Below are 23,576 nucleotides of genomic sequence, written 5' to 3' on the forward strand. Positions count from 1 at the left end.
GCTCCATTAGTTGACACATGTCGCTAATTGAACAAATCCAGCAGCCGCAAGCTGTGTAGCCAAAGTACATGCTCAGACTCTTTTAACAAGTTCTAACCTTTACAACACCCTGAAATATACATGTGCACTTAAAGTATGATACAAGCTGCCAAGAGCTAATTTACTAAACAAAATGGCATTTCCGGTTATGCTCATCAAGTGTGGCTTGAACAAGAGCTGACTGGACACTCTGGAGCTGTTGAGCTTTGATTGAATGACAAGCTGTTTATGAAGGTCAAGTGTCTTTGTACCAGACAAATCTCTCAAATTCACTTGTGACCCGGTCTCTGACCTCACCTTCAGGTTCTTGTCATCTCTAATCTGATTGGCTCAGTCTTTGTCCCTGACCAGGTGAGCCCCTCCCTCGGGCTTTAGCCTCTGAGCTGACGTTTATCCTGGATACACACTGTTTGCTGTTGTCTGCTTTTTAATGCGGGTGGGGAGGGGCGTGAGTACGTGTATTAGTGTTCGTGTCAGTGAGTGTGTGTGTGTGTGTGTGTGTGTGGCTGGTGTTACCTGTTGTTGTTGTCGTCGCTTTGTTTATTCCTAAAAGCTTCAGCGTGGCTTTTTTGAGTGGCTTTTTGGGGGTTTGTGTTTGAGAATCAGAGATGCTGCTTCCGTCACAAGTCAGGACAATATGGAGACTGACAGACAAACTGCGGAGGATTTGACAACAACAGGTCAGTCGGCTGAACAACTGTACATATGGTCTGTGTCCATAATGATGATAACATTGACTCAGTTGAGTGTATAACAGAAACCTTATGAGCATATTTATCTTGTATTATTTACCTAGCAGCACCCCCTCTGTAGTCACAAACATACACACCAGTGCACCCAGAGACTCACAGAGCAAAACAGACATGTAGTCACATAGCTGAATTTACTTGAAATATATCTGAAGCTGAATTTTGTGGTCAAGAAAGTTTCTAGCTAGAAGGATTCATGAGTACCCCACAATTTTATTAGAAAGTCACAGCCACAGAAGTATAAGTCAGAGGGTCTACACAAAGTATCATCAGTATTAGCAGATTAACAAGCGAGTCTAAAGTCAAGATAGCACCTGTCTGCAGAGCTTGACAGGGAAAGGTAAAAGGAGCAATCAGGTCAGAGAAACATGAAGAGAAGAACAACAGTAGGCTACTATTCTACTGCTCCGCTCTCATAGACTGAGGAAAGCAAGGCAGAACCCCACTTACTGGGGATTAAAGAGAATTATAGGACCGAGTAGAGTGTTTGTGTATTTGCATGTTAGCTTAGGGTCTTAACCTAATGATTATTCTGAAGACATGCTGCCATCAAAGCACAGAGTAAAGCGCTGGTTGAAACCCATTTACACTGTAGATGAAAGGAGAACCCTGTTTAGTTAATCATCTTTGCTCTTTCTCTCTCTCTTCTCTCAGACAAGACTAGTGCCTGAGGCCTGACTGAGCCCTGGGATGGCCCTCACTGAACTGAAATGGACTATGTGTCAGGCCAAGGATCTAGTCTGCTCACTGGTGGTCCTCCTGTGTCTGCACACAGCCACAGGTAGGGACAGTTCACATTTGTTCCTATTAGAGTTTGGTTCTTAGCCAGAGTGAATGTGTTTCTAACCCTCTGAATGTGTGTCTGTGTGTGCATTTACACAGGAATGTCAGGGTGGGGTGGATGTTTGGACGGTCAGGATGTATTTGCAACAGTCAGAGAAAACAGCCTCTCGGGAGAAGTTGTCGCTGAGCTTATGGCTGACACCACAATTGAGGGCATACACTGGGGCCTGGATGGAAAGGATGCTGATTGGTTCTTCTTGGATGAAAGACACATCCGGCTGAACACATCAGCTGACAAGGTCCTCGACCGAGAGGTAATGACTCAGGAAATATCCCCCTAAACACTCTAATCGGAGAGTTGGAGAGCTTTTTATAATGAAGAAGCCATGAATATAATCTTGAGTATTACAAATTTTATGTGTGCCATTCCATTTTGTTGAGTAGGTAGGAATGCTTGTAATAGTGTGGGGCTTGAGGAACTTGCATCTAAGTTTGGAACAAACTATAAGAGATTGAACCTTACATCCTCATCCTTGGACAGAACACAATCTCTCTTACCGTCATCCTCTTCCCAGCCAGCTGTCTTACATCATGGCAGCTGTTAAAGGGTCAACCAGATTAGCAGTCTCTCTCTCTGTCTCCTAGTCCATCCACTACTGTCACTCTGTCCTTAAAAAGAAAAATATTTGTAGACATAAACATTCAGAACAGCTACAAAGTTTCAACATTACATCCTCATCAAGCATCTTTAGCATCAAATCATTACTTGCAAAAAATGTTGCCTTCCTCCCAATGCACTTGATTTTTAAGATGGAATTTAAGGTCCTGTATCTACATTTTTGCTGTTGCTACATAGTCAACATTAGCATTAACAGCTGTTTACATACCAGTCTAAAAGAAACATTGCAAGTTCAGCATCAAACTTCATTCTTTTACTTGAGGAGAGTTGTCTCCAGTGGTGGAAAGTGATGCCAGTGTTAACTCTTGTTTTGCTTCTATTTCTATCACTTTTCTTCTGCTGACGTCAGCATGCTTACCTGCTAGCCCCAGTCTGTCTCGTCTCATAATACCACTTTGTGACAGTGAGCCACATAGCGTCCAGCCTGCTCTCACTCTTGTAAACACAAGGATGGCTGAAGCTCTTGGTCAGTAAATAGCTGTTAATGCTAACACTGGCTATGTAGCAATGGCAAAAACTTACATATGGCACCTTTAAGCATTAGAAATGTGTCTTGGCACTAGCTTGTTCACACACTTACTTTTTTGGTTTTAAAGATTTTAATCACTCATAATGTGTTAAAATATTTTTATCATATTGAATGAAGTTCTTCTGTTCTGTTTTCCCATCTCTCAGGCACAGGGTCCCCTCCTCATGGCGGAGTTGTCATGTTATGAGGAGGACATATTTCAGGTACACTTCATTCCATCTTTTTAATCATAATTCCTCAGTGTCATTCCATATTCAAATGTGTATGTCTTTTTTTTTTTTTTTTTTTTGCAGAGTGTGTACAGGATTGTGGTGGAGATTCTTAATGAGAATGATAACTCACCCATGTTTTCAGAAAACACTGCTCAGTCTCTTGTTATTAGTGAGGTATGACACTTCTGTACAAATATGTGCATGCATACACTAAACATGAAACTTCTACAATTACTACTAAAGTGTTTCCTGCCTGCCTCTCTGTTTGTGTGATTTTCAGCTTACTCCAGTGAATACTGTGGTCTTTACTGTCCAGGCCACAGATGCAGATAACGACAAGATCATTTACTCTATTGACCAGACATCAGTGAGTTTTATTCTTTACACTCTTAACAAGAAAGAGCACATACACACAATCACTAAATTACTGTTTATGTTTTTGTGTGCATTTTGCAGCCTGATGCAGAGTACTTCAGGTTTGATCTCCCGAACAGTGGAGAGGTGATCCTATCCAAGCCTCTAGACTATGAGACCAAAACTGTGCTCACTGTCACCATCCATGCCTCGGTATGCCATGCACATTTCATTTTTGACATATATTTATCTCTGTAATCAAGTCAATTTCTGATTACAGCTACAGAAAATGAACCATTCATCAGTTCATGCATCCATTTCTCCATCAAACACTCTGGTATCTTTTAAAGAAAACCTGACTTGTCATTATCTCAGGAAATGAGCACTGCTGAGCGTTTCAACACCAGCACCAACATCACTATCACCGTTTTGGATGGGGATGACCAGTACCCACAGTTCCTGCCCTGCACGCTGCTCTTCCAAGACGAGATCAGTCGCATCTGCACCAGCCCCGTGTACACGGTCAATGTCACAGAGGGAGAAGAGGTCAGTGACTGAGCCCTCTCTCAGTCACACCACAAATATTACACGTGTCTGATTAGTAGATCATCAAATGTGTGTCTCCCTGCAGGACATTGTGCTGGACTTCTCTCCTGGTCCCATTCATGCAGTGGATGGAGACACAGGACTCAGCTCTCCACTCAGTTATGCCATTCTCTCAGGTACCATACACATCGATGCAAGCTAACATTTCAAATGTGTTGTGCTTTCATGTGTACATCTGTAACTGTGTTTGTGTTCATGCCAGGGGATGATGATGGCTATTTCCTGATGGACAGAGAGACAGCGGAGGTGAAACTGATTCAGGGAGTGAGAGACAGACTCACAACTCCATTGCTGCATCTTCAGGTCATGGTAAGACTTTGTATTTATAAAAGGGTTAAAAAGATGCCAACTTCTCTTTCTTACTCCTAATAACATTCTCCCTGCTCTATCTGTGTCTCTCAGGCATACCAGGATGATGACCCCAGGAAGTACTCTGTTGCTACAGTCTTGGTCCGAGTCCTGGCAGTGAACCATTTTTATCCAGAGTTTGACATGGCTGAATATCATGGTTTTGTAACTGCTGGAAAGAGCCCTGCCTCTCTGGTCAATACCTATGGCAGCAAAGCACTGATGCTACATGTACAAGACCAGGACTTTAACAATGTACGCACTGCCTACATTCACGCACACTAGTACAATCATGGTGCAAAACTATTAATGTGCTTCTGTATTTATTTAGTTTTCTGCAACCCATCACCGCCTTTTCTCCACAAATTGACAGAGTTTCAACCCAATGATCCACTTCACCTTCAGTCCTACATCCAATTACACAGACATCTACCAACTCACACAGGAGGGTCTTCTGATCGCCAAAACCAATCAACTCAAACCGAAGCAGAAACACATTCTAGAGGTGAGCCTCAACCCCAGTGCTAGAATAATGCATTTTATTGAAAAGGCCATATTGGTAATTTTCTGTGTTTCTGGACCGATCACTACAAGTTATGTATGCTTAACATTATGTTAGTTTATATATGGCAAGGGTTTAGATTGATTTCCTATGTTGCATGAAAACTGATTGAGACAGAGAGTCCAGCAAAAAAAAAAAAAAAAAGAAAAAAAAAGAACATCCTGTCTGTAATAATACACAGTATTTTTGACATGGATAACAACATAACTACACAAACTCAATAAGAAAACCAATCAGTAAATGTTAACTGTGTCCAATTGGAACCGGAAGGTTGTGAATAAATCAAAAAACACTTGCAGTCTATTTTGGAGTATAAAGTATAAAAAATGTAAGTTAATTCTTTAATTTTTTTTATTAACCAGTATGTTCTAACCAAAACAAGAATGATGTGTTATTCAATGAACATTTCCTGCTGCAACAACTAAAACATTGTTTTACTGAATATTTATATACTCCTACATCTTTCAGTGAAGCTATTTCACTGTATTGCACAATGTCTTTGCCTTTCAGCAAAATCTCAGAATAAATAAAGACATAAAATAAATAACATGATAAACAGTCAAAATATTTTGCAGGTAACAGCTACAGACCTGGAGTCAGGTGATGCCACCTTTACTACTGTAGTGATCGAGGTGTTGTCTGAAGGACAGTCAAGTAAGGACACAAACATACTCACCCAGTGGATGCTTACATACACTACTGAATGCTGATGAGCCTGCAGACTGAAACTCTATTTGTCTGTCTGTGTACACTGCAGTCCCTCAAAGTCCACTGGGAGATGACCGCCTGACAGGCTGTACTGTGGGCAAAGCGTTGTTTCTCAGCATGGTATTTATGACTCTGCTGGGATGTATCTTGTCTATGGTGATGTGGCTGAAGAAAAAACACAAGGGAAAGCGCGACCCACTGCAGAGAGGTTGTGTGGCCCAGGGCAAACACCCCAACGTGGTGAGATCATTTGTGACAATAATCTAAGTTCATATTTAGCAGGATTTGTTTGCAACTAAATTCTGAAATACTGTTTGCTGCATATATTCCCACAGAGCTTACGGTGGTTCCAACTGGTGAGTTCTTTATTTTCTCTTGTAGCTCCTCTTTACTCTTGTCCTAATCTCCTGTCCTATTCCTTTACAAACTTTATAAACAATTTACTGTATGATTACTCAGTATAGTGTAGTAATTCATTAGTCTCCTTTCTGCGATACAATTGTCATTTTTATTATTTTGTCATCGTTTGACTCGAGGTGGCAGCATCAGCCTGTTGAAATCTTCATGGACATTCATAATGTATCCTAATGATGCAAAGGATTCACTGACTTTTCCACTAGTGCCACCATGATGTTGACATTTGTAGTTTTGAGTGAAATGTCTACTACTACAACTAATGGATAGACAGATAGCCATTAACTGTAGTGATCCTGCAACTTTTCATCTAGAACCTTTATCAGGTCAAATTCTTAATTTGTCCAGTAGTTTGTTTTATGATAAAATGCCTTCAAAACTGATGCCATCAATTAACTTAAACAAATGTTAGCATGCTAACATGGCAAAGTAAGATGGTCATCATGCTGTAACCACAACCCTCTTCCCACTGGTGAAAGAAAAGGTGGCTGTACACTCCAAATATTAACTCAATGACTGTGGTCGCTCCTCAGGTGAGTCACCGCAGTGCCATGCCGCACATGGATGAAGTACCCTTTAACAATGAAGAATATGGAACCTGTAATCCTTCCTTCAGCTTCCTTGACAACCCCGGTATCTACACTCACCAAGACCTCCCCTCCTGCCGAGGACCTGTCCCACCCAGAGCGACCGCTGCACCTGACACCAGTTTCATCCCGACTGAAAGTGTGTGCAGCCCTGTTATCCTCAATAACAATGTTTCTATGTCAACCAAAAGCTCCTCTAGTTCACCCACCTTTCACCCAGCCACTGTGGATGTGAACCCCACACACATGGCTTCAGATGCTGCGCCATCCAAAGAAAACCTTGACTTACCACTTGCTACATCCCTGGACCCTATTGAGGTACTACCTAACACCAGTCCTAGCCCTGCAACCCCTGATGCCCCTTGCACCCCTCCTTACACCTGTCCCAATTCACAAACTATCGCAAACAACCACTGATGATGACCCTGCTGACCCCGTCACAAGCCCCTCCTCACAGGCTAGCATTCCCTGCAGCAACACCCGAATTGCTTCAGCAGAAATAGACAAACCCTTCCGCAAATCTCGTGTGAAAACACCCCCATATTCACCTTTATTGTCCTCAGCCCTCCCCAAGCAGATGAGCACACCCCCATCCACCCCAGAGCACGCACCTTTAAAAGCCAAGCTGGTACATATAGATACGTCACCCCTTGACACACCTCCAGTGACACCAGCGCGAACAACTGAGACTCTAAGCACAGAAGAAGACCAACCCTCCACATCACTGGACCATACAGACCAATCAGAACACCCAGGCGCAGATGCTGATAGTCCATTTCAGGAGAGAAGGCCCTTCTGCAAACTCAGGAAACAGCCAGGACGGCCGCAGGGCGGGGGATGAGGAAGACGATGGTTTTCTGGGAGATGAAGATGCAGACAAGAACAGTGAGGGTGAGGGTGAGTTAGAGCCAGATGAAGAAGAGCTACTGAGAGTGATTGCTCGTTGTAATCCCATTTTTCTTACATTTAGTAAGTGATGTTACTATAATATCACAGGCACTGAGAGTGACGGGGCGGACAACAGAACGTGGAGGAGGTAAGGTGAAGATGGATGACAGACAGCGGACAGCGGGCATGTCAATGAGCAAGAGAGAAAGACTACAGTCTGATTCTTCTGTACTGTAGGTACTGCTGAAACACAAAAGAGGACAGAATACTGTACATACACAAGATACACAGCACAAAGGCCACATAAGCAAAGACATGCATGTTCACTCACCATATGTAGATGCTTACTGTATGTAAACATTTACTTCACACACATTAATGTTGACACATTATAATGCACAATGCTGTAAAAAAAATCATCAAATCTCTTATGTATAAATCACAATAGCTTTTCAACAACGCAACGTATTCACCAACTGTAACAATAGAACAAGTATTGTACCTTCTTGTCATGAATCAAAATGTATTCTCTTTGATTGTTTACGAATACTGCAATTGTGTTCTCTTAAAGGGTAAATCCACAAGAAATCACAGACAAACAGCTCCTCGCTGGAAACAAACTTCCATAAAGGCAGAATGTCTGGCCACACATTTCAATCAGCGATGTCACAGAGGCTGCTACATTTCAGTTGTCAATAGTGACACATCTGCTATGACATCCTTGACCATTTGACCTCACACTTCGCACCCTGTGTGGTTTCGTGTAGAATTACCCTTTAAATAAAACTTTTACATAGCACTGCAGCGTTAATTGTTTTATTACGCCTACTCTACAAGCTGCCTCAGTTTTTTTTTCTTTGAACATAAGTAAAGTTATTGTTTGACTGAAACAATGAGCCATGGGAAGTTATTCAAGTGGAAATGTGCCGTTGAGCTGCTAAAGGGTGTGATTTAAGTTTTACACTTTGAGATTTTACAGGTATATGAATAAAATGAAAACAGAATGTTGGGGTTAACATATCTCTGCCCAAACACTATGGCAGGAGCAGTAAGAACAGTCAGATTACTACAACAAGGAGAATTTACAACCATGCATGCTAGCAGCTGAGGCTGCAACGTAGTTTGTGACCTCCATGTGTTAGCTTTAGCATTACAGTTGAGTCACAGACTAAACTTCAGTTTCTCAAACACACAGCAATGTTTCATAGACCCAAAAGGTCATTTTTACAAGAATTTTAAAATGATGAACAGCAGGTTTTTCAAATGTTGACAGGTATCAGAGATGTTACCGTGCATGTTGCAATGAGTTAACACGCTAAGACGTCCAAATGTATTAACACAATGTTGAGCTTTTCACCTCCTGCAGATTGTCTCACTTTTTCGAACACCTTTGCATGTCTTACTGGGTACACTGAATACAATAACATTTTAATGCCTTAGAAATAGACCATAAGCATTATGTATGTATTCAGCTTCTGAGTGTAGATTAAAATTGCCAACATTTGAATTATAATTGGAATATTAGGAAACAAAGTATTCTCCTGAAAGCAAATGGTGAGAGGAAAAGAGCTTGAAACAATCCAGAGGTCAGTGGGTCAACAGTCTAAAAGAGACCAGGAAACAGAACATTTCCTGAAGAGGCAGAAAGCTGGAAAAGGGATCCTAACGCAGCAGTGACAAATTTTGACTTCAACTTAAAACGATGAATCATTTTAATTGTATTTATAGGAAATGTTACTTTTTTTTCCAGTTAACAAAAACGCAGCTACGGAGTATGATGTACATCTTATCATTTGTGAGCAACTGCCATGTAAAGAACACCTTACAACTACTTAACTATTCAAGTTAAAAGAGTCCAGCAGCCTAACCGCTCCAATTTTATTTGTTTTTATTGAGACATTGCTCCCAATCACAAAAACTGGACCTGTTTGTTAGTGTGCTCGGTTTGCAGACCAACAGCTTATTTACAGTAAAGTCACTAGTGAAAGACTTGTTGCTGCAGTGAGCCTGTAAAAAAACATTATCATATACATTAAAGTATAGCATAAAAATTATCAACAGTGGTTATAAATGGTGGTAGTGATAATACAAGCATAACAAACATATTTAGGAAGGGAGAAAGAAGTTTTTTCCCCAAACTGCTTACAAAAAAAAAGGACAAAGGAAGATTTTTGCTTGGCACACAAATGAGTTAGTAGTTCAGCTGAATCAAACAAAACACAAAACATAGCCTCAAACAATGGGGAAAGCCAGTCATCGGGAATACTATGTACACACATAGATTCACATGCCACACACACAGACACACACACACACACACACACACACACACACACACACACACACACACACACACACACACACAAACTGAGGTGATGAGAAAGAAGAAAGGAGGCAGCTTCAAAGACAAAGCATCCACAAGTCCCTAAATTCATCTTGATTCCTTCAACTAACTAACACACAGCACAACCAGCCCTTACGAAGGCTCGTGTCAACATGGATGCTTTGGGGACCAGCCTGGCAAACACAGTGTGGTCCCACTGATGATACTGTATTGCACTAGTTCTTCATTGTCACTGGAATTTAATGTTTACTCCTCCTTCCAAACAACCTATACTACACAACAAATGATGAGTAGAGACATGAAAACAAAGTTCAAGTGAATCAGCAACTAGCATTTTCAGTTTGGACCTAATAACCTGATTAGACTGGAGTGGGACAAATTCTAATGGCTAGAAATCAGATTTACTCTTCACAGTCCAGTGCATTGCAAAAAGAAATGCTTACGAGGAGCTATTCTGTATACTGCAAGCCTAAACTTCTTGTTCTATCAAGGGGTTTGTAACAAAGCATGACTATTCCATAAAAACATCCTTTCAAACAAACAAAAAAAAAAAAAGTGTCGTCTAACACTGTTTGTCCTCTGCCTGACCTGGACAAGACAGGGATGGTGGGTGGAAGCAGAGCAAAGGCTGGTGATATATCCCAATCTTACATAGAGCTGAGCATGAGGACACACTGGCCAAGCATGTACACATTACTTAAAATGTTAGTGTGTGTGTACAACGGGACACATTCAAGAAATCAAATAAATTATTGTCCGTGGCATTGGGTTAAGTGAGTTCATCTTGTTTAAAATACTCCATCTACTGTCAGAGGAGTAAGGTGGTATACACGAGATGAACGCAAAGTCTTTGGAGGCAGGTGGGTGTTAGAACTCGTCATGTCGAGTCAGGGCCTCTCCAAAGTCGGTGGCCTGGCTGCCCACGAACAGGTCGTACTTCTCCACAATTTCTGCCTTGGTCAAGCGGCCATCCTGATGAATGAAGAGTAACAAATATGACAGATTTCTTTAAAAAAAAAAAAAAAAAAAAAGTTACCAAGATAAGGAAGTACTTCTTGTTGTTCTTGCAGTTATTATGTTTTGTTAGAGCTCTAATAAGTCACATCCCCATTTGCAGCATCTTAAAACTGACACAAGTGTCAAAAAACCTTGAACCTTAAGTTTGAATGTCTGCAGTTGCTTCAGACATAACACAGACATTCTGCATGAGATGATGTAAGCAAAATGTTTGTCTAGATTTAGACTTATAATTTTCTGTGCTTCTTTAACTCATTGTGTGTTATAACTGCCATTGCAGTATCCAACAAATCTATCGCTTACTCAGTATTTTGTAGAGCTGCAGTATACCCATTCAAACAGACTCATGTGTGTGTACAGTACAAGCACACTCATAAATTCCTTTGTGCTTTTGGACATGCAGTTCCACTTCCTTCAAATACTCAGTGAATGAGACAGGAAGTAAAATTTATGAGAAGCGTAGCATTTCTGTTGAAATTTGAAATTACTTGAAACTTTTACTGTACGTACTTTGTCTGCATCTGACTCATAGACCAAATGTTTGGCCTCAGCCTCAGCATGATCATAGTCATTGGGCAGGATCCAATCTCTGGTCTCCTCTTTGTCCATCTTCCCGTCTTTGTTTTTGTCTCTAAACTCGGTAAACTGCTCCCTCTCTGTCTTCACCCACTCTGGTTCTGTAGCGTCTCCCTCCTGGTTGTACATGTCACCTAGGAGAAGAGGATGGGAGCATGTTGCATAAGAGAGGCTGCTGATGATGTTGCAATGGTTCTTCGTTAAAATACTTTTAGTGTTTGATGGACCTACCACGTTACAAAACAGGCACGTTTCATAAAGGTTCCTCAAACTGGTTCCTCAAGCATTTAGCAACATTCATTTCTTGTACTTTTCAACTTCTGTTATATTGATCTCTGTAATAACCCACAAATATGTGGCACAAACCAATGATGCTTAAGCCACTGGGCTATAGGGACTCACCTATATACTCATCCAGATCAATTAAACCATCTCCATTCTTGTCAATGTCTTCCATAGTTTCCTATGGAAAAGAAAGAGAATGAGAGTCAGTGAGAAGGGATGTAAAAGATCAAATGTTAGAGGCATCATTTAACACCTGTGTGAGTGAGTGTGTTTGTCACTTACAAGCACTACAATGTCTTTCATGTGGTCATACTCCTCAGGGTGTAGGAAGGCTGTGAACTCCTCCTTGTTGGCTTTCATGTCATTGTCTTGGTCGGCCATTTTGAATCTTCTCTCGTCGCGAGCCATCATCTGCCTGTAGCTGAAGCCATCTTCGGGGTCGGGGTCATCTGCAAGCCAGAGGTCACCGCTTTTTATGGTGTGTGTGTGTGTGTGTGTGTATGTGTCCATGCTCTATGGAGGTAATACTACTGGGATACATTAAAATCAATAAAATGTATAAAATGTAGGCTGTGTGCAGCCTTACCAAGAATGTATCCGTATGTGGCGTTCTTATACTCCTCCCAGGACACCACTTCATCCCCGTTGAGGTCATGACTCTTCCACTGTCGATCCACGTCGTCATAGATCCACCTCTTCTGAGCGTGTTTGATCCATTTCTTCATCTCCTCAACTGTCACATAGCCATCCTTATCCTCATCAATACGTTCGACCAGCATGCTGTAAGGAAATGACGGAAAACTGGTTCAGTGCTCCCTGGGATGAAACTAGGTTATTATCACTGTAACACAAAAAATATGAATTCTGCTATGGTTGTAAATGAATTTGCAAACTTCATATATCCCAATTCAATTCAACACATTCACAGAGTCTCCCTGACGGGTGTAATTACCCAAGCCTCTCCTTGCTCTCCTCTGGTGTAAGCTGGTCAAATGTCTTGGCCTCCTCCTGTCCTAGAAATGCTTCATGGTCATAATCAAAGTTCTCCGCATCATCATGCTCTCGATTACTGAGGGGTTCATCGTGGTGAACACGGTCCTTCTTCTCTGTGGGTTTGCTGGTGGCGTAAACCACACAGAGAGCAAAGCACATAACAAGTGGCCGCAGCTCCATCCTGCCTATGTGCAAACACTGTCTGTAGAAAGAAAAAGAAGAGATGCCAATAAGCCATGGTTATTGCTCATACAGTGCATTCTAGTGAATAATTTGATACTGCATGCATAAGTTTACCTTGCTCTTTTTTATACTGGCATACAGACAGATTGTGTCAGCACTAATCATAACTTTTGACACAGAGCTACTCAGCTCTGCACTGCCTGCCTGTTTAGGAGTGTATGACTCACAGTGCAAGCAAATACTCTGGCAATGAGAGGTGAATTGTTAAGCTGCTCTGTTCCAGCTGACGCAATCCCTTATTTGCTTCACTTCTGATACTTTGTAGCTGTTCACATCCCAGAGACTGTATTACCACCGGCTCAGTCATTCTCAGTACACTGACATAATCATTAAAACACAACAATTTATACATTTTTTTAAACTGACACCTTTGAATTTATCATACTATATTAGAAACTACAGTAGTTGTTAGTTTATTAGATGCACCTAGTGAAAACTAATGCAGTATGGTACAACAGCACTGAAATAAATCCTGACTTCAAACAAGTTAAAATTTTAAGGTTATGTCATATATATGGACTGTTTCAGAGAGGAGTTACGGTTTTGGTCATTTCAGTGAATGGTACTGTTAAATTGTCTTGCATTTTACTGAGATGTGTCTAACGTTTAGTTTACTGTCTGTGGGCAAATGAAGTGGACAAAAGTCTCAGTATTGTACAATACAATTCAAACCACCACAAACTACAGCGTCCAAAACGACCAAAGCTAATAAACTGGCAAATGAAAAAAAAAAAAAAGTAAAATGAAAAAAAAGGCAACTTTTCAACTGATTCTTTCAAACAAATCATGGCTGAAACAATGACACATGCGCTATTTACATTTACTCCATCATCAGTCAATAATAGACGAAAAGACTACACTGGACTATTTTTCTGTCCTCTCACTTTAACACGTCCACCGCTATCTTGTCTGCTTTACTGTGAAACACCACACTGTCTTCTCACTTTTGCACGTCTCGACACCGTTCATCTTACCAGTGTCTTTGAATTGCAAAGCAGAAGCAACAGTTTGTGAAAGTTACTGCTAATTAACACCGTTACCATCCAAAGCCAAGGTTAGAGACTAACATTAGACTGGCTAACCTAGTGTACCGTTAGTTTTACCCGCAGTTTCACTAGTTCAGTGAAGATAAACAGGCAAATACATAAACACTTATATTGTGTCTTTCTAAACATGAACTATAGGTAAAACACATTTGAGTTACTTTTTCTATTTTAAGACTAAATTTGAGACGATAACTCACCGGTGTCTTCAGGGAAGTTCGTCGTTGCAGTTTTAGACCCTCCCCTCGGAAACACACCCATGCACTTCCTGTGCTAAAACGCCAACCGACCAATCGACCTCTGAGAAGGCGAGTGCGATGTCGCTCGTTGATTGGTCCACTTCAAGAGAACATCGGTGATTGGATTGGCCGAGAACCGCCACGTCCTCAAAGTCAACAAATTCCCGTTCATTCATAAAACTGACACTATAGTGACAAGTAAGCTGCACAGTAACAGCTGCGAACCAGTACTTTTCTCCGATAATTATTAAAGTGAGGGGCAAAGCCATGAACTTCAGGAGCCACGTTATTTATTTAATTAATTTAATCAAGTTCTTAAAAAGTAAAAGGGCTGGTGCCTGAGAGTCAAATGTGTGCCTTGTATACAAAAGTTCAATCTGCAACAATATGGAGAAAAAACAAATCCTCAAAAAACAAAACAACAGCAAAAGAACAATAAAACTCATTTAAAAAGTAAAGATGGCAAGATCTCAATGAGTCTGGTTTAACTAACAAATAAAACACCTTTATTTCTTCTGCTATTAACACTCTAAATCTGTAACCATAAAAGGGGTGATAAAAACAATTTAATACAAATCAGAAAAATAAGGTCTTTGTGTTTTTAAGTTAAGTGCTCCTCTTATTTCTTTAAAAGTACAAATGGCTCATTGTCCATTGAGCACATTTCTACAGCAACCTTGCAGCTCATGCAGATTTCTGTGTAGGGCTGCAACTAAAGATTATTTTAATTATCGGTTCATGATAATGATGTAAAACAAGTAACAAAAAATTTTCAAATTTGAGAGGCTCAAAACACTAAATGTCTGACACATTTGCTTGCAAAATGTCTTAATTATCAGAATAGTTGCAGTTCTGTTTCTCTCCCTCTATGCTGGTTAAATTGACAATATCAGAGACACAATGACAGGACTTCCTTTCACTAAGCTGAAGCTTCCCACCACAGTTCTGTAACTGCCCATCCCGAGACCCCTATTATGTGGATCTGAAAGGAATTGCTGAATTGTGAAAGCCGGTTTTCATTGTCATTTAGCCATTTTTATGTTGTGTGTTAAACATCAAATCATCCTGATTCCGAGGCTCAGTGAGGACGCACAATTGTTTGTTTCTGGAAAAGCAATGTGACACGTTGTACAAGACTGATGGATAAATTTGCACACCTGGTAACTGTCTGTAAATCCAACTGTCTTTGAACAGTTCGAGTCCCACATAACCTCACAAATGCTAGTGCCTCTACATGTGCACAACAAGCTCATAATGTAGCAAAGTCTCCACCTCTCAACCCACTGCTGAGCCTCCTATATCTGTGTTGTGCATCTCTTCCTCTGTTTCCCCCTGTTGGTTTTCATTTTCTTCTTGAGTAGACTGACAAGTTGTGTCATGCTCATCAGCGTCACTGCCTCCTGTTGGGATTACACAAAAAGCTGGCTGACCTGTGCTGGTTTCACCCTCTTTTTTCTCAGTGAGAAAGATTCGTTGCATCATTAGCTTCTTCACAGTGTGGCACATGTACTTGAGCTCTGGACCACTGTCTGCTTTTCCAGCACACATATGCCAAAAGGAAGGATAAGGAAAAAAGATTACATAAATAAATAAATGAATATCTGGAACACAATAAACTGTATGGAGCAGAGCCTTACCTGTCTGTGGTCCCTCCTCGAACAGCACACAAGTTCCCAAAGCGTCTTTCAAGAGGGAAGGACAGACAGTAAAAACTTTGTTAAGGAGTTCATGGAGGCTCCCTGAGTGCTGGTAAAAATCAGTCAGCACACCCTGATTGTTTTTATGCTTTAAATTTTTTTTAATTTTTTTTTTTACTTGGACTTTATGGCTCTATGAAATAGGCTTCTATTTCTGTATCTTCAACTGTAAAACAAGATATTAGTAATGCTGTCAGTTTGTACATATTCTTCATAAATGAAACCACAATAGTTGATCACTGGAAGCAGTGACAGCATTTCAGATTAGAACAGGACTCTTGATGAGATGGTGTAAAGTCATGTGTTTCCAGAAGAGAGAAACACAGAAAAGAGGGGAAAGAGGAGAAAAAGCACAGACTGTGTGAGGTTCATTCTTACCTTCATATTCACCTGCAAACACATACTGTCCAACCTGCATCATGGGCTTCTCACTGTCAATATCCTTAAACACAAATGGAAAAAAAAATTAAACCTGTACACAGTCTGGCTTCGTCTCTTCCCCAAAACACGGCAATACATGCAACTCACCAGTATCTTGCATGTGCCCCGGCACTTGGAGAGAAAGTCATTGTTGATTATACCAGAGAGCTCCACCACTACAAGCTGCTCCTAAACACACAAAAGGACACAATTTTAGATTTGTTTTAAATTACAGAAATGCACACATCGATTCCTCTCTCTACAAACGATTCATTTGATTTTTCACCTGACAAAAGAGCATGAAAGAGAAACAAAAGACGTTACCTCTCCAGTAATCTGTCACCAAAGTGAATGAATTCACAACTCAAACGTTACTCGCTGAAACCCTAAAACAATATTTGGAGGAACGTTTTTCAGCAACGCTCATTTTACGTGTTAACGTTGGTACAACAACAAATGCAGAATTGTTGTCAGTTAGTTCGCTAACGTGTTAGCCATGGTGTTAGCTACATGAAACTAATGCTGATGCCGTTATCCAGTAGTTTTTTCATTTCATACCTCCTCTTCCCATTCGTCCTCCATCTTCAAAGTTCTGGAATTAAAAGGGAATAATGATCATTCAAAAAGTCAACTTCTGTAGCGATTAATGAGAGAAACCCGCCACAACAATCTCCTGAGTTAATATTTGGGAGAACTTCCGCGAATGTACGGTGCCCGAGAGGAGGCACTTAGTGTTTGTTACTCGGCTGCTTTCAGTAACATGTCCTGACCATTGAGGGGCGCTGTTGTTCAGTTTTAAAGGCACGTTTAGTAGCTGTGTCATTTAATGTGAACTGGAAAGAGAAGTAGTAACAATTAAATTTCCCACCCTCCTTCCTATCTATCTATCTATCTATCTATCTATCTATCTATCTATCTATCTATCTCTTCATTATACTCATGCTTGAATATGATTGGATCTAAATATTGGCTACCTGTAGGCACGATCTACATCTAACATTAATGTTATTAATGTTCTCCTGCAGGAGGCCATAGCAGGAGTGATGAGACGAGATGAGATGAAATGAGACGATACACTTTATTGATCCCCAAGGGGAAATTCATCCGTCAGAGGCAAAGGCACACGCATCAACCATATCCCAAACAATAACAACAAAAAAAGAAACAGCCAAACAGGGGGCCAGATAGGAAATGCTACTAAATTGCAATCAAAGTGCACAATAAGAAAAAAAATTGGAACAAATCCAAAACATGTAGCTCAGACTTTTTCAGTTTTGCTTTGTTTGGACTGCAGTTATTGTGCAGAAGTGACTTTGGGGGCCTTCCTTACTTGATCTGTAACAAAGTCTGTCATCACAAAATTATTTCCATCATTTAGTAAATGTAAATTCATTAAAAACAGAATCTAATGGGCATAATTCATGCGCTATGAGGTTTTACCAGTTCCATTACAGGCTGGGGAATTATCCAGTATTTAATTTGTTTACGCCATTGAATTTTGGCAAACAAAATACCTTTATTTTAAATCAAACAAATGCTCTCTCACAGTCTCTGGTGAGCGAAGCTTAAAGCTAGGGAATTCTCCACTAAAACAATCATCAAGCCTGTGGGATGAGTGTTGGAACGTTTTTAACTCATTTATCATCCAGTGTTGTTTTTTTGTTTTTATATTTTTGCCATTAAAATGCTCGACTGAAGTTAATGTACACATGTGTGTGTTTTATATATATCTAATATATATTTTGCTAAATCTGAAACATGATATGTATTTAATTGTCCTGATGAAAAATCACGCTTATTGATCCTTACAGGAAATATCTCTTTTTGCTTGCTGCGCTCTACATGAGGGTCAGAGATCAGGGTCAGCCGGGGGGCAGCACCCCTGGAGCTGGCTGGGATTCATCATCCTGCTCACAACGTCTGTAGGGAGGACAGTTCCTTTCACCGAGCCCTCCACTTGAAGGACCATCTCCTACTGGACCATTTTGAAAAACAGGACAGTTTTCATAAAAAGACAATGTAATGAATAAGTAAAAAACCATTATCTACTAACAACTACTGCTAATGCCTTTTACACATGTACATTATTCAGTACACTGACATTTTATTATATAATTTATTTGAGGAGTAGCCATGAATCCTCTTCCACTAGAAAACATGTTTAATATGCTGATGGAGTGAAATGCAGTTTAACTCGTGGTGTGATGAAGTCAATAAATTGGTGCTGGGTCAGTTACAGTGTTGTCGTCAGGTTTAGGGAACGGAGTCTTGGGAAGGGCAGGGGTTTGATACGTAAATATCTTTTCACTCCTGGCCTTTCCTCCTAATGGATTTGGTGATAGTAAATAGCAGAATCAGGATTTAGTCCCCAAAAAGGAAACGTGTAACAACACTTACATTTGCATTAGAAGAGAATAACCGCTGTTTTTTATGGTCTGTAGAAATATGGGAAATGAAAATAGCACCATATTTAATTAAACTGTACTTCCATTATTACAAAAATTATTTTTATTGATTGGATTATGGAACAAGGTTGCAAATACTGAGATGTCCGTCCAGGTGCCGTAGAGCAAGGCAGGTAGCTGTTCAGTGGGGTTGCGCAGAGGCCGACAGTGATCGTAGGCTGTAAATACCTGTGTAAATGTAAAGCAGGTCGACGCTGACTGCACCTCACCCTTAGAGAGAGGGGGAGAAAAAAAAATAACATTGTGAATCAGAATCAGGCAAACCAAATTAAAGGGGGTGCAAATCCCCCATGTGCCTTCACCCTCCCCATTTCTGGCCTATCATCTATCTCTGGACCATGGTGGGGTTGTCATGTCGACCAGCCCACAAGTTACTATGACAACGGCTCAAGGGGAAGCACTTGCCAGGGAGGTTATTGCCTCCTTGGGGATGTAAGAAGGACGGGGGGAATGTGAGCGCAGACAAAGATGGAGGGACTTATAGACACCAAAAAGGCTTAAATGAAGGGAGAGGTCAAGTTGGAGTGTGTTGGCTTAAAGTGTGTTTGTGTGTGTGTGTACGTTAGGCCAGTTCACATTTATAATCACCAAGAACTGGACACACGGTGTATAAGTCAGAGTTGCCCCATTTGAATCTTTGGATGCACTACAAAGTTTTTTTTCCTCCCTCCTGGACGAGACCCCGAGCCTCTCCAGTTCATGATGTATTACACTTCCTCCTCAGTGCCATACCCTGGGGCAGAAAGGGGCGGGGGCAAGGGAGGGAGTGACATTAAGGACCCTCCAAGGTGTCAGATGGGTCCCCAGCTTCCCCCACATTTTGTCATATAAATGTCATAAAGACAAGTTTGGAGTTGGGGAGCTTTTGGCTCTTTCTCTGCCTGGGGGGTATTACAGTGGTTAATTGCCCCATTAGCACTGACAGGGTAAATTGGTGGAAGGGCTAACTATATATTACAGCGAAAACAACAACCCCTGGCATACACCTGAGGGCACGGAAAGGATGGTGCTTTTTACAGTGTGGCCTGTGCATGTTTAAGTGTGTGTGCGAGAGACAGTGTGCATGTGTGTAAATTGTAAATGTAAATGTGCATTCACATGAGAGCTTTAATATTGGTAAAATATTACAATTCTATATTTATCTCCACGGAAATGAACTCATAGTGCCAGTCTGCGAGGGTGTCTCCTCTCATGTCTGTGCTGAACTTTCTCAAGGCGTACATTTACACCAATCAGGAAAATTATTCTGTTTTATTCTGGAAAAAAATGTGGCTTATGTGCAGATTGTATTTCAGAAGACTGTGCATTTGTGTATATTAACTAGTGAGCCAAAAGCACACTGTATATGAAATACTGCACGCACACAAACGTAAACATCAAATGTGTGTGTATTCATCTGCCTTTTTATTGTTTTAAATAGGGCCAATAAAATGCAGTTGATATTCCTAATGTAAATGAATAAATAAATTAATAAATAAATTTACACCAATAACCAGTGATGCAAATAACATAAAAGATCATTTGAAGACATTTTATTAATGTGTTGTGGCACTGTAGTGTAAACTTTAGGATAATATGTTCATGATGAAATTCAAATAGGCTGCATACATTTATCAAAAAAAAAATCAAAGCAAAATTATCAGAGCCAAATCTTTTTCTTTTTTTTTAAAATGTTATTTCTCTAACATCACATCTGTTTACAGGTGAATCTTTTTACACGCACAAAAGATGCAAAAATGTGATATGCTATAAATATAAAATTAGAGGTTCACAACCTATGTGCATGTTAGGATAAACAGATAAACACCAGATCCCAATTTGCTTTAGCTTCAATTAACATTTAACATTTACATTTTTCATTTTATTTAATCATATAAAAGCACGAACGCACGCGCAGGCATACATGAACACACACACACACACACACACAGACACAGACACAAATACAATGCGATATGGACTGATGTTGAAATTATATCACCCTTCACTGTCATTGTCTTTTGCTCATAAAATGACATAAAACAGTCACCGCTCTTAACTACAGCCATAACAACAGCAGAAAATATCCATGTCTGGACATAAAGACTTAACTGAACAGTCTCTGATTTATGTTTGTGATAACCTGCAGTCTTTGCATTGGTGGCATGTGCTAGGCAGACAATCACTTTAAACGTTTTCAAATCGTAAAATAATTATTAGATGTACTTCAAACGTATAGGTCAAGCCAAGTCATTTGGCACTTAATTAATTGGCCAAAGCAAAATTCTTTACATATTTATAGATACACAAATGCAGGAGAACAGTCAAAACCAAACCAAGACAAACCAAAAATCAAAACGTCAGTGCACCCAAAACCCACATAACGAAATATCATTAATATTCATGTAGCCTGCTATTCCGATGTGGCCTTGTAGTGCTGTTGTTTCACGCAACAGTGAGCTGATAGTAACCTTATTGCAGTTATTGCTTTGCCTTTTTTCTTTTTTTACCTCCTGTGTTAACTACTATAACATTTCTATAATTGTTTCCAGAGGGAGCTTTTGCTGCAACCCTGTAGCCTTTAATACCTGTCTAAAATTGTATTTATACATTTCTTAAATGAGGAGCAGGTCAGCTTTGACATCAAAGACAGATAAAAATGGTATTTGATCCTACAAATAAAAGCAGTTTCACCTTCTAAAATATGGACGATCGACAGATTGCACATCCAGCGTGAAATTCACAATCGTATTATCATAACAATAGAGCCGAGTGGCGAGGATAGGACGGCCGGAGCAGCGGAAAAAAACCCTAAAGGTCCTCTGCTATGACAAACACAGGAATGGACACGTGAATTGAGGCTTAAATTTTTTGGGTTTGTTTTCCAGTCTGAGAAAATGAAACGCCAAACCAACATCCGCCAGTCAGACCTGCAGCCTTAACCTGGACAGTTCAAAAAACAAAGGTGGAAATGTCTCATTTCATATACATAGTCTATTTAGACAAGACTTTTTTCTTTCTGATTTAATCCGTTATCCATTTTTTTTAAAAGATCTCTTTGTCAGACGTGAATTATTGTCTGTACAAACAATGGCAATTACAGGCTACAACTTTTCTAAAGCAAACACAGAAATTTCAGTATTTCACGAAACATTGTGTGATTTAAGTCGAGGACATGATGCCTAACCTTAGATTTGAGCATCTAACCTGGGCTTTATTTAAAACCAAATATCAGTATGATATTTCTAAAACAATCCTTCAGGGCCTTGCAATGTGTTTGTAGTCCTCCATAGTGAATCACTGTGAGAGTGTCGCATTTCGTGGCAGATTCTCTTGTCATTAGTCTACAATATTCCTCCATAAAGCCCATTGGGCTTAAATGATTCTTTGAAAAAAATCTATAATATCTTTATTGTGACGTTACGGTACTTCGTGGTATTCTATTGTGTCTTTTTGTGTAACTACACATTTTTTTCTACGATATTGTTTCCTCTCTGTATTTTTTTTATTTTTTTTTAGACAAGCGGGGATTTGGCTCAACATCACACAAAATGTATAACTGGAATCCTCCATCTCCATCTATATTTGTAAATCGAATTCAACGTTTCAGATGTAATTTCTCCTACTTTCTGATAAATATTTTCCTCCTCTCCTTGTCTTTTCTATGCGTCCCCGGTAGGCTCTCCCCCCTCCCTCTCTCTCTCTCCCTCCCTCCCTCCCTCTCTCTCTCTCTCTCTCTCTCTCTCTCTCTCTCGCGGAATCCTATTGATCCAAACGGGCTAATTAGCGGTGTCTGCGCAATTACGCACATGCGCACTGGGCGTAATCTCAGCCATTTTTTGAAGGAAACTAATTAGCAGGAATAAAGAGCCAAGTGTTTTTCCCCCCACAGTGATCAGAACTCATTCTACCTCTGGAGCTCGCACAAACCCCTCCGTCCCCCATCTTCTGTTTACTACAGCCTATATGTAGCTTTAATTACACTGTTGTTTGGTAACAACTTGGACCCCGCTGCTCTCTCTCCCTCTCCCCGTTTTTTCCCCCTTTCCTCCTGGCTCCGTAAAAACGCAGAGGATCATTCATAAGGAATGAGTGGGCTCTCTATACGATTGTTTTCTGGACTACTACACATTCAGCGCACGGAGCTTTGTACCAGAGCCGCTGCAGAAATGTAAGTGTGCCGTTTGTTTACGATATTAAAGGGAGCTGGGGAGGAAGCAAGCCGGCGGTGGGGAGGAGGGGATGTTTGGTCAGTGCAGCCCGTGAATTCGTGCAAATCTCGCTTTTTGTTGATCTGTTTAGTGCATTCGAGTCACCTGTTACTGGATACTGAACGCGATCACTTTTGGTTTCGCTGAATCGGGGCGTGTGGTACGGTGCGGTCCACTGTAAACAAAGGCCGAAGTAGTCTGGAGAGGCTGAATGTTGGTCAGTGGCTTGACAACACAGACAAGAGACGGGGAGTGAACTGTTCGAGTCGCTGTATTCTGAAACAGCCCCGCTGCACTGTGGGTCCCGGAATAGTGGGGAAAAAAACAGCTTAGTGCTATTACCTTGATACTGGAGTAGGCTGTATGCGGTCCACTGGGTCCTCATTCAAAGCAGTTGCGTTAAAAACAGTATTTGTCCATGTCCAGCTGTATTTGTCCAAGTCCTACAATGACAAACAAAATGCATTTTCCTAAAGTATGACCACACAACTCTTCTCTCTGCCTCTTTCTCTCTCCCTTTCACACTCCTGTCTCTCCTTTCTCTCTCTTCTTCACACACACACACACACACACACACACACACACCAGCCCAACATAAGGATTGAG

General features: G+C 40.6%; 3 protein-coding genes and 1 long non-coding RNA gene across 8 annotated transcripts in view; 1 reads left to right on the plus strand and 3 right to left on the minus strand.

Moving 5' to 3' along the window:
- Positions 1-1,435: 1,435 nt before the first annotated feature.
- LOC108875146 (cadherin-related family member 5) lies at positions 1,436-9,826 on the plus strand. The gene is given in 17 exon segments (XM_051073418.1): positions 1,436-1,569; positions 1,671-1,885; positions 2,926-2,982; positions 3,073-3,165; positions 3,272-3,358; positions 3,448-3,558; positions 3,721-3,891; positions 3,977-4,067; positions 4,154-4,260; positions 4,354-4,554; positions 4,673-4,804; positions 5,437-5,515; positions 5,619-5,809; positions 5,905-5,925; positions 6,517-6,972; positions 6,974-7,360; positions 7,362-9,826. Coding segments are annotated over 17 exon segments (2,676 nt in total). The 5' UTR covers positions 1,436-1,478; the 3' UTR covers positions 7,548-9,826.
- calub (calumenin b) lies at positions 9,330-14,278 on the minus strand. 2 transcript variants are annotated; one of them, XM_018663914.2, is made up of 7 exons: positions 14,160-14,278; positions 12,633-12,871; positions 12,267-12,460; positions 11,963-12,129; positions 11,798-11,858; positions 11,330-11,529; positions 9,330-10,774 (listed from the first exon to the last, which is right to left on the minus strand). In XM_018663914.2, the coding sequence occupies exons 2-7, from the start codon at positions 12,851-12,853 to the stop codon at positions 10,670-10,672; spliced, it is 948 nt and encodes a 315-aa protein (XP_018519430.1). In that variant the 5' UTR covers positions 12,854-12,871; positions 14,160-14,278; the 3' UTR covers positions 9,330-10,669. The 2 variants fall into 2 exon arrangements, with proteins under 2 accessions (XP_018519430.1, XP_018519431.1); XM_018663915.2 differs by having other exon boundaries at positions 12,633-12,875; positions 14,160-14,274.
- A 193-nt stretch (positions 14,279-14,471) lies between these two features.
- gtf3c6 (general transcription factor IIIC, polypeptide 6, alpha) lies at positions 14,472-17,048 on the minus strand. Of its 2 annotated transcripts, none has more exons than XM_018663940.2 (5): positions 16,874-17,048; positions 16,424-16,504; positions 16,274-16,337; positions 15,836-15,880; positions 14,472-15,730 (listed from the first exon to the last, which is right to left on the minus strand). In XM_018663940.2, exons 1-5 carry the CDS (start codon positions 16,895-16,897, stop codon positions 15,474-15,476), a joined length of 471 nt encoding a protein of 156 aa, XP_018519456.1. In that variant the 5' UTR covers positions 16,898-17,048; the 3' UTR covers positions 14,472-15,473. The 2 variants fall into 2 exon arrangements, with proteins under 2 accessions (XP_018519456.1, XP_018519459.1); XM_018663943.2 differs by having other exon boundaries at positions 14,472-15,727; positions 16,874-17,043.
- A 1,953-nt stretch (positions 17,049-19,001) lies between these two features.
- The window catches only part of LOC108875192 (uncharacterized), a 30,798-nt gene continuing 26,223 nt past the window's right edge, over positions 19,002-23,576 (minus strand). Inside the window, exons 5-6 of one of the 3 annotated variants that reach the window (XR_007813977.1) lie at positions 23,313-23,413; positions 19,002-21,702 (exon numbers count right to left, since the gene is read on the minus strand). This is a non-coding gene — a long non-coding RNA (uncharacterized LOC108875192). Of the gene's footprint in view, positions 21,703-22,472; positions 23,414-23,576 lie in introns of those variants that run through there. The other 2 variants (XR_007813978.1, XR_001959827.2) reach the window with 2 other exon arrangements.

Source organism: Lates calcarifer, linkage group LG10 (assembly GCF_001640805.2).
Source record: "Lates calcarifer isolate ASB-BC8 linkage group LG10, TLL_Latcal_v3, whole genome shotgun sequence".
NCBI classification, from domain to species: Eukaryota; Metazoa; Chordata; class Actinopteri; family Centropomidae; genus Lates; species Lates calcarifer.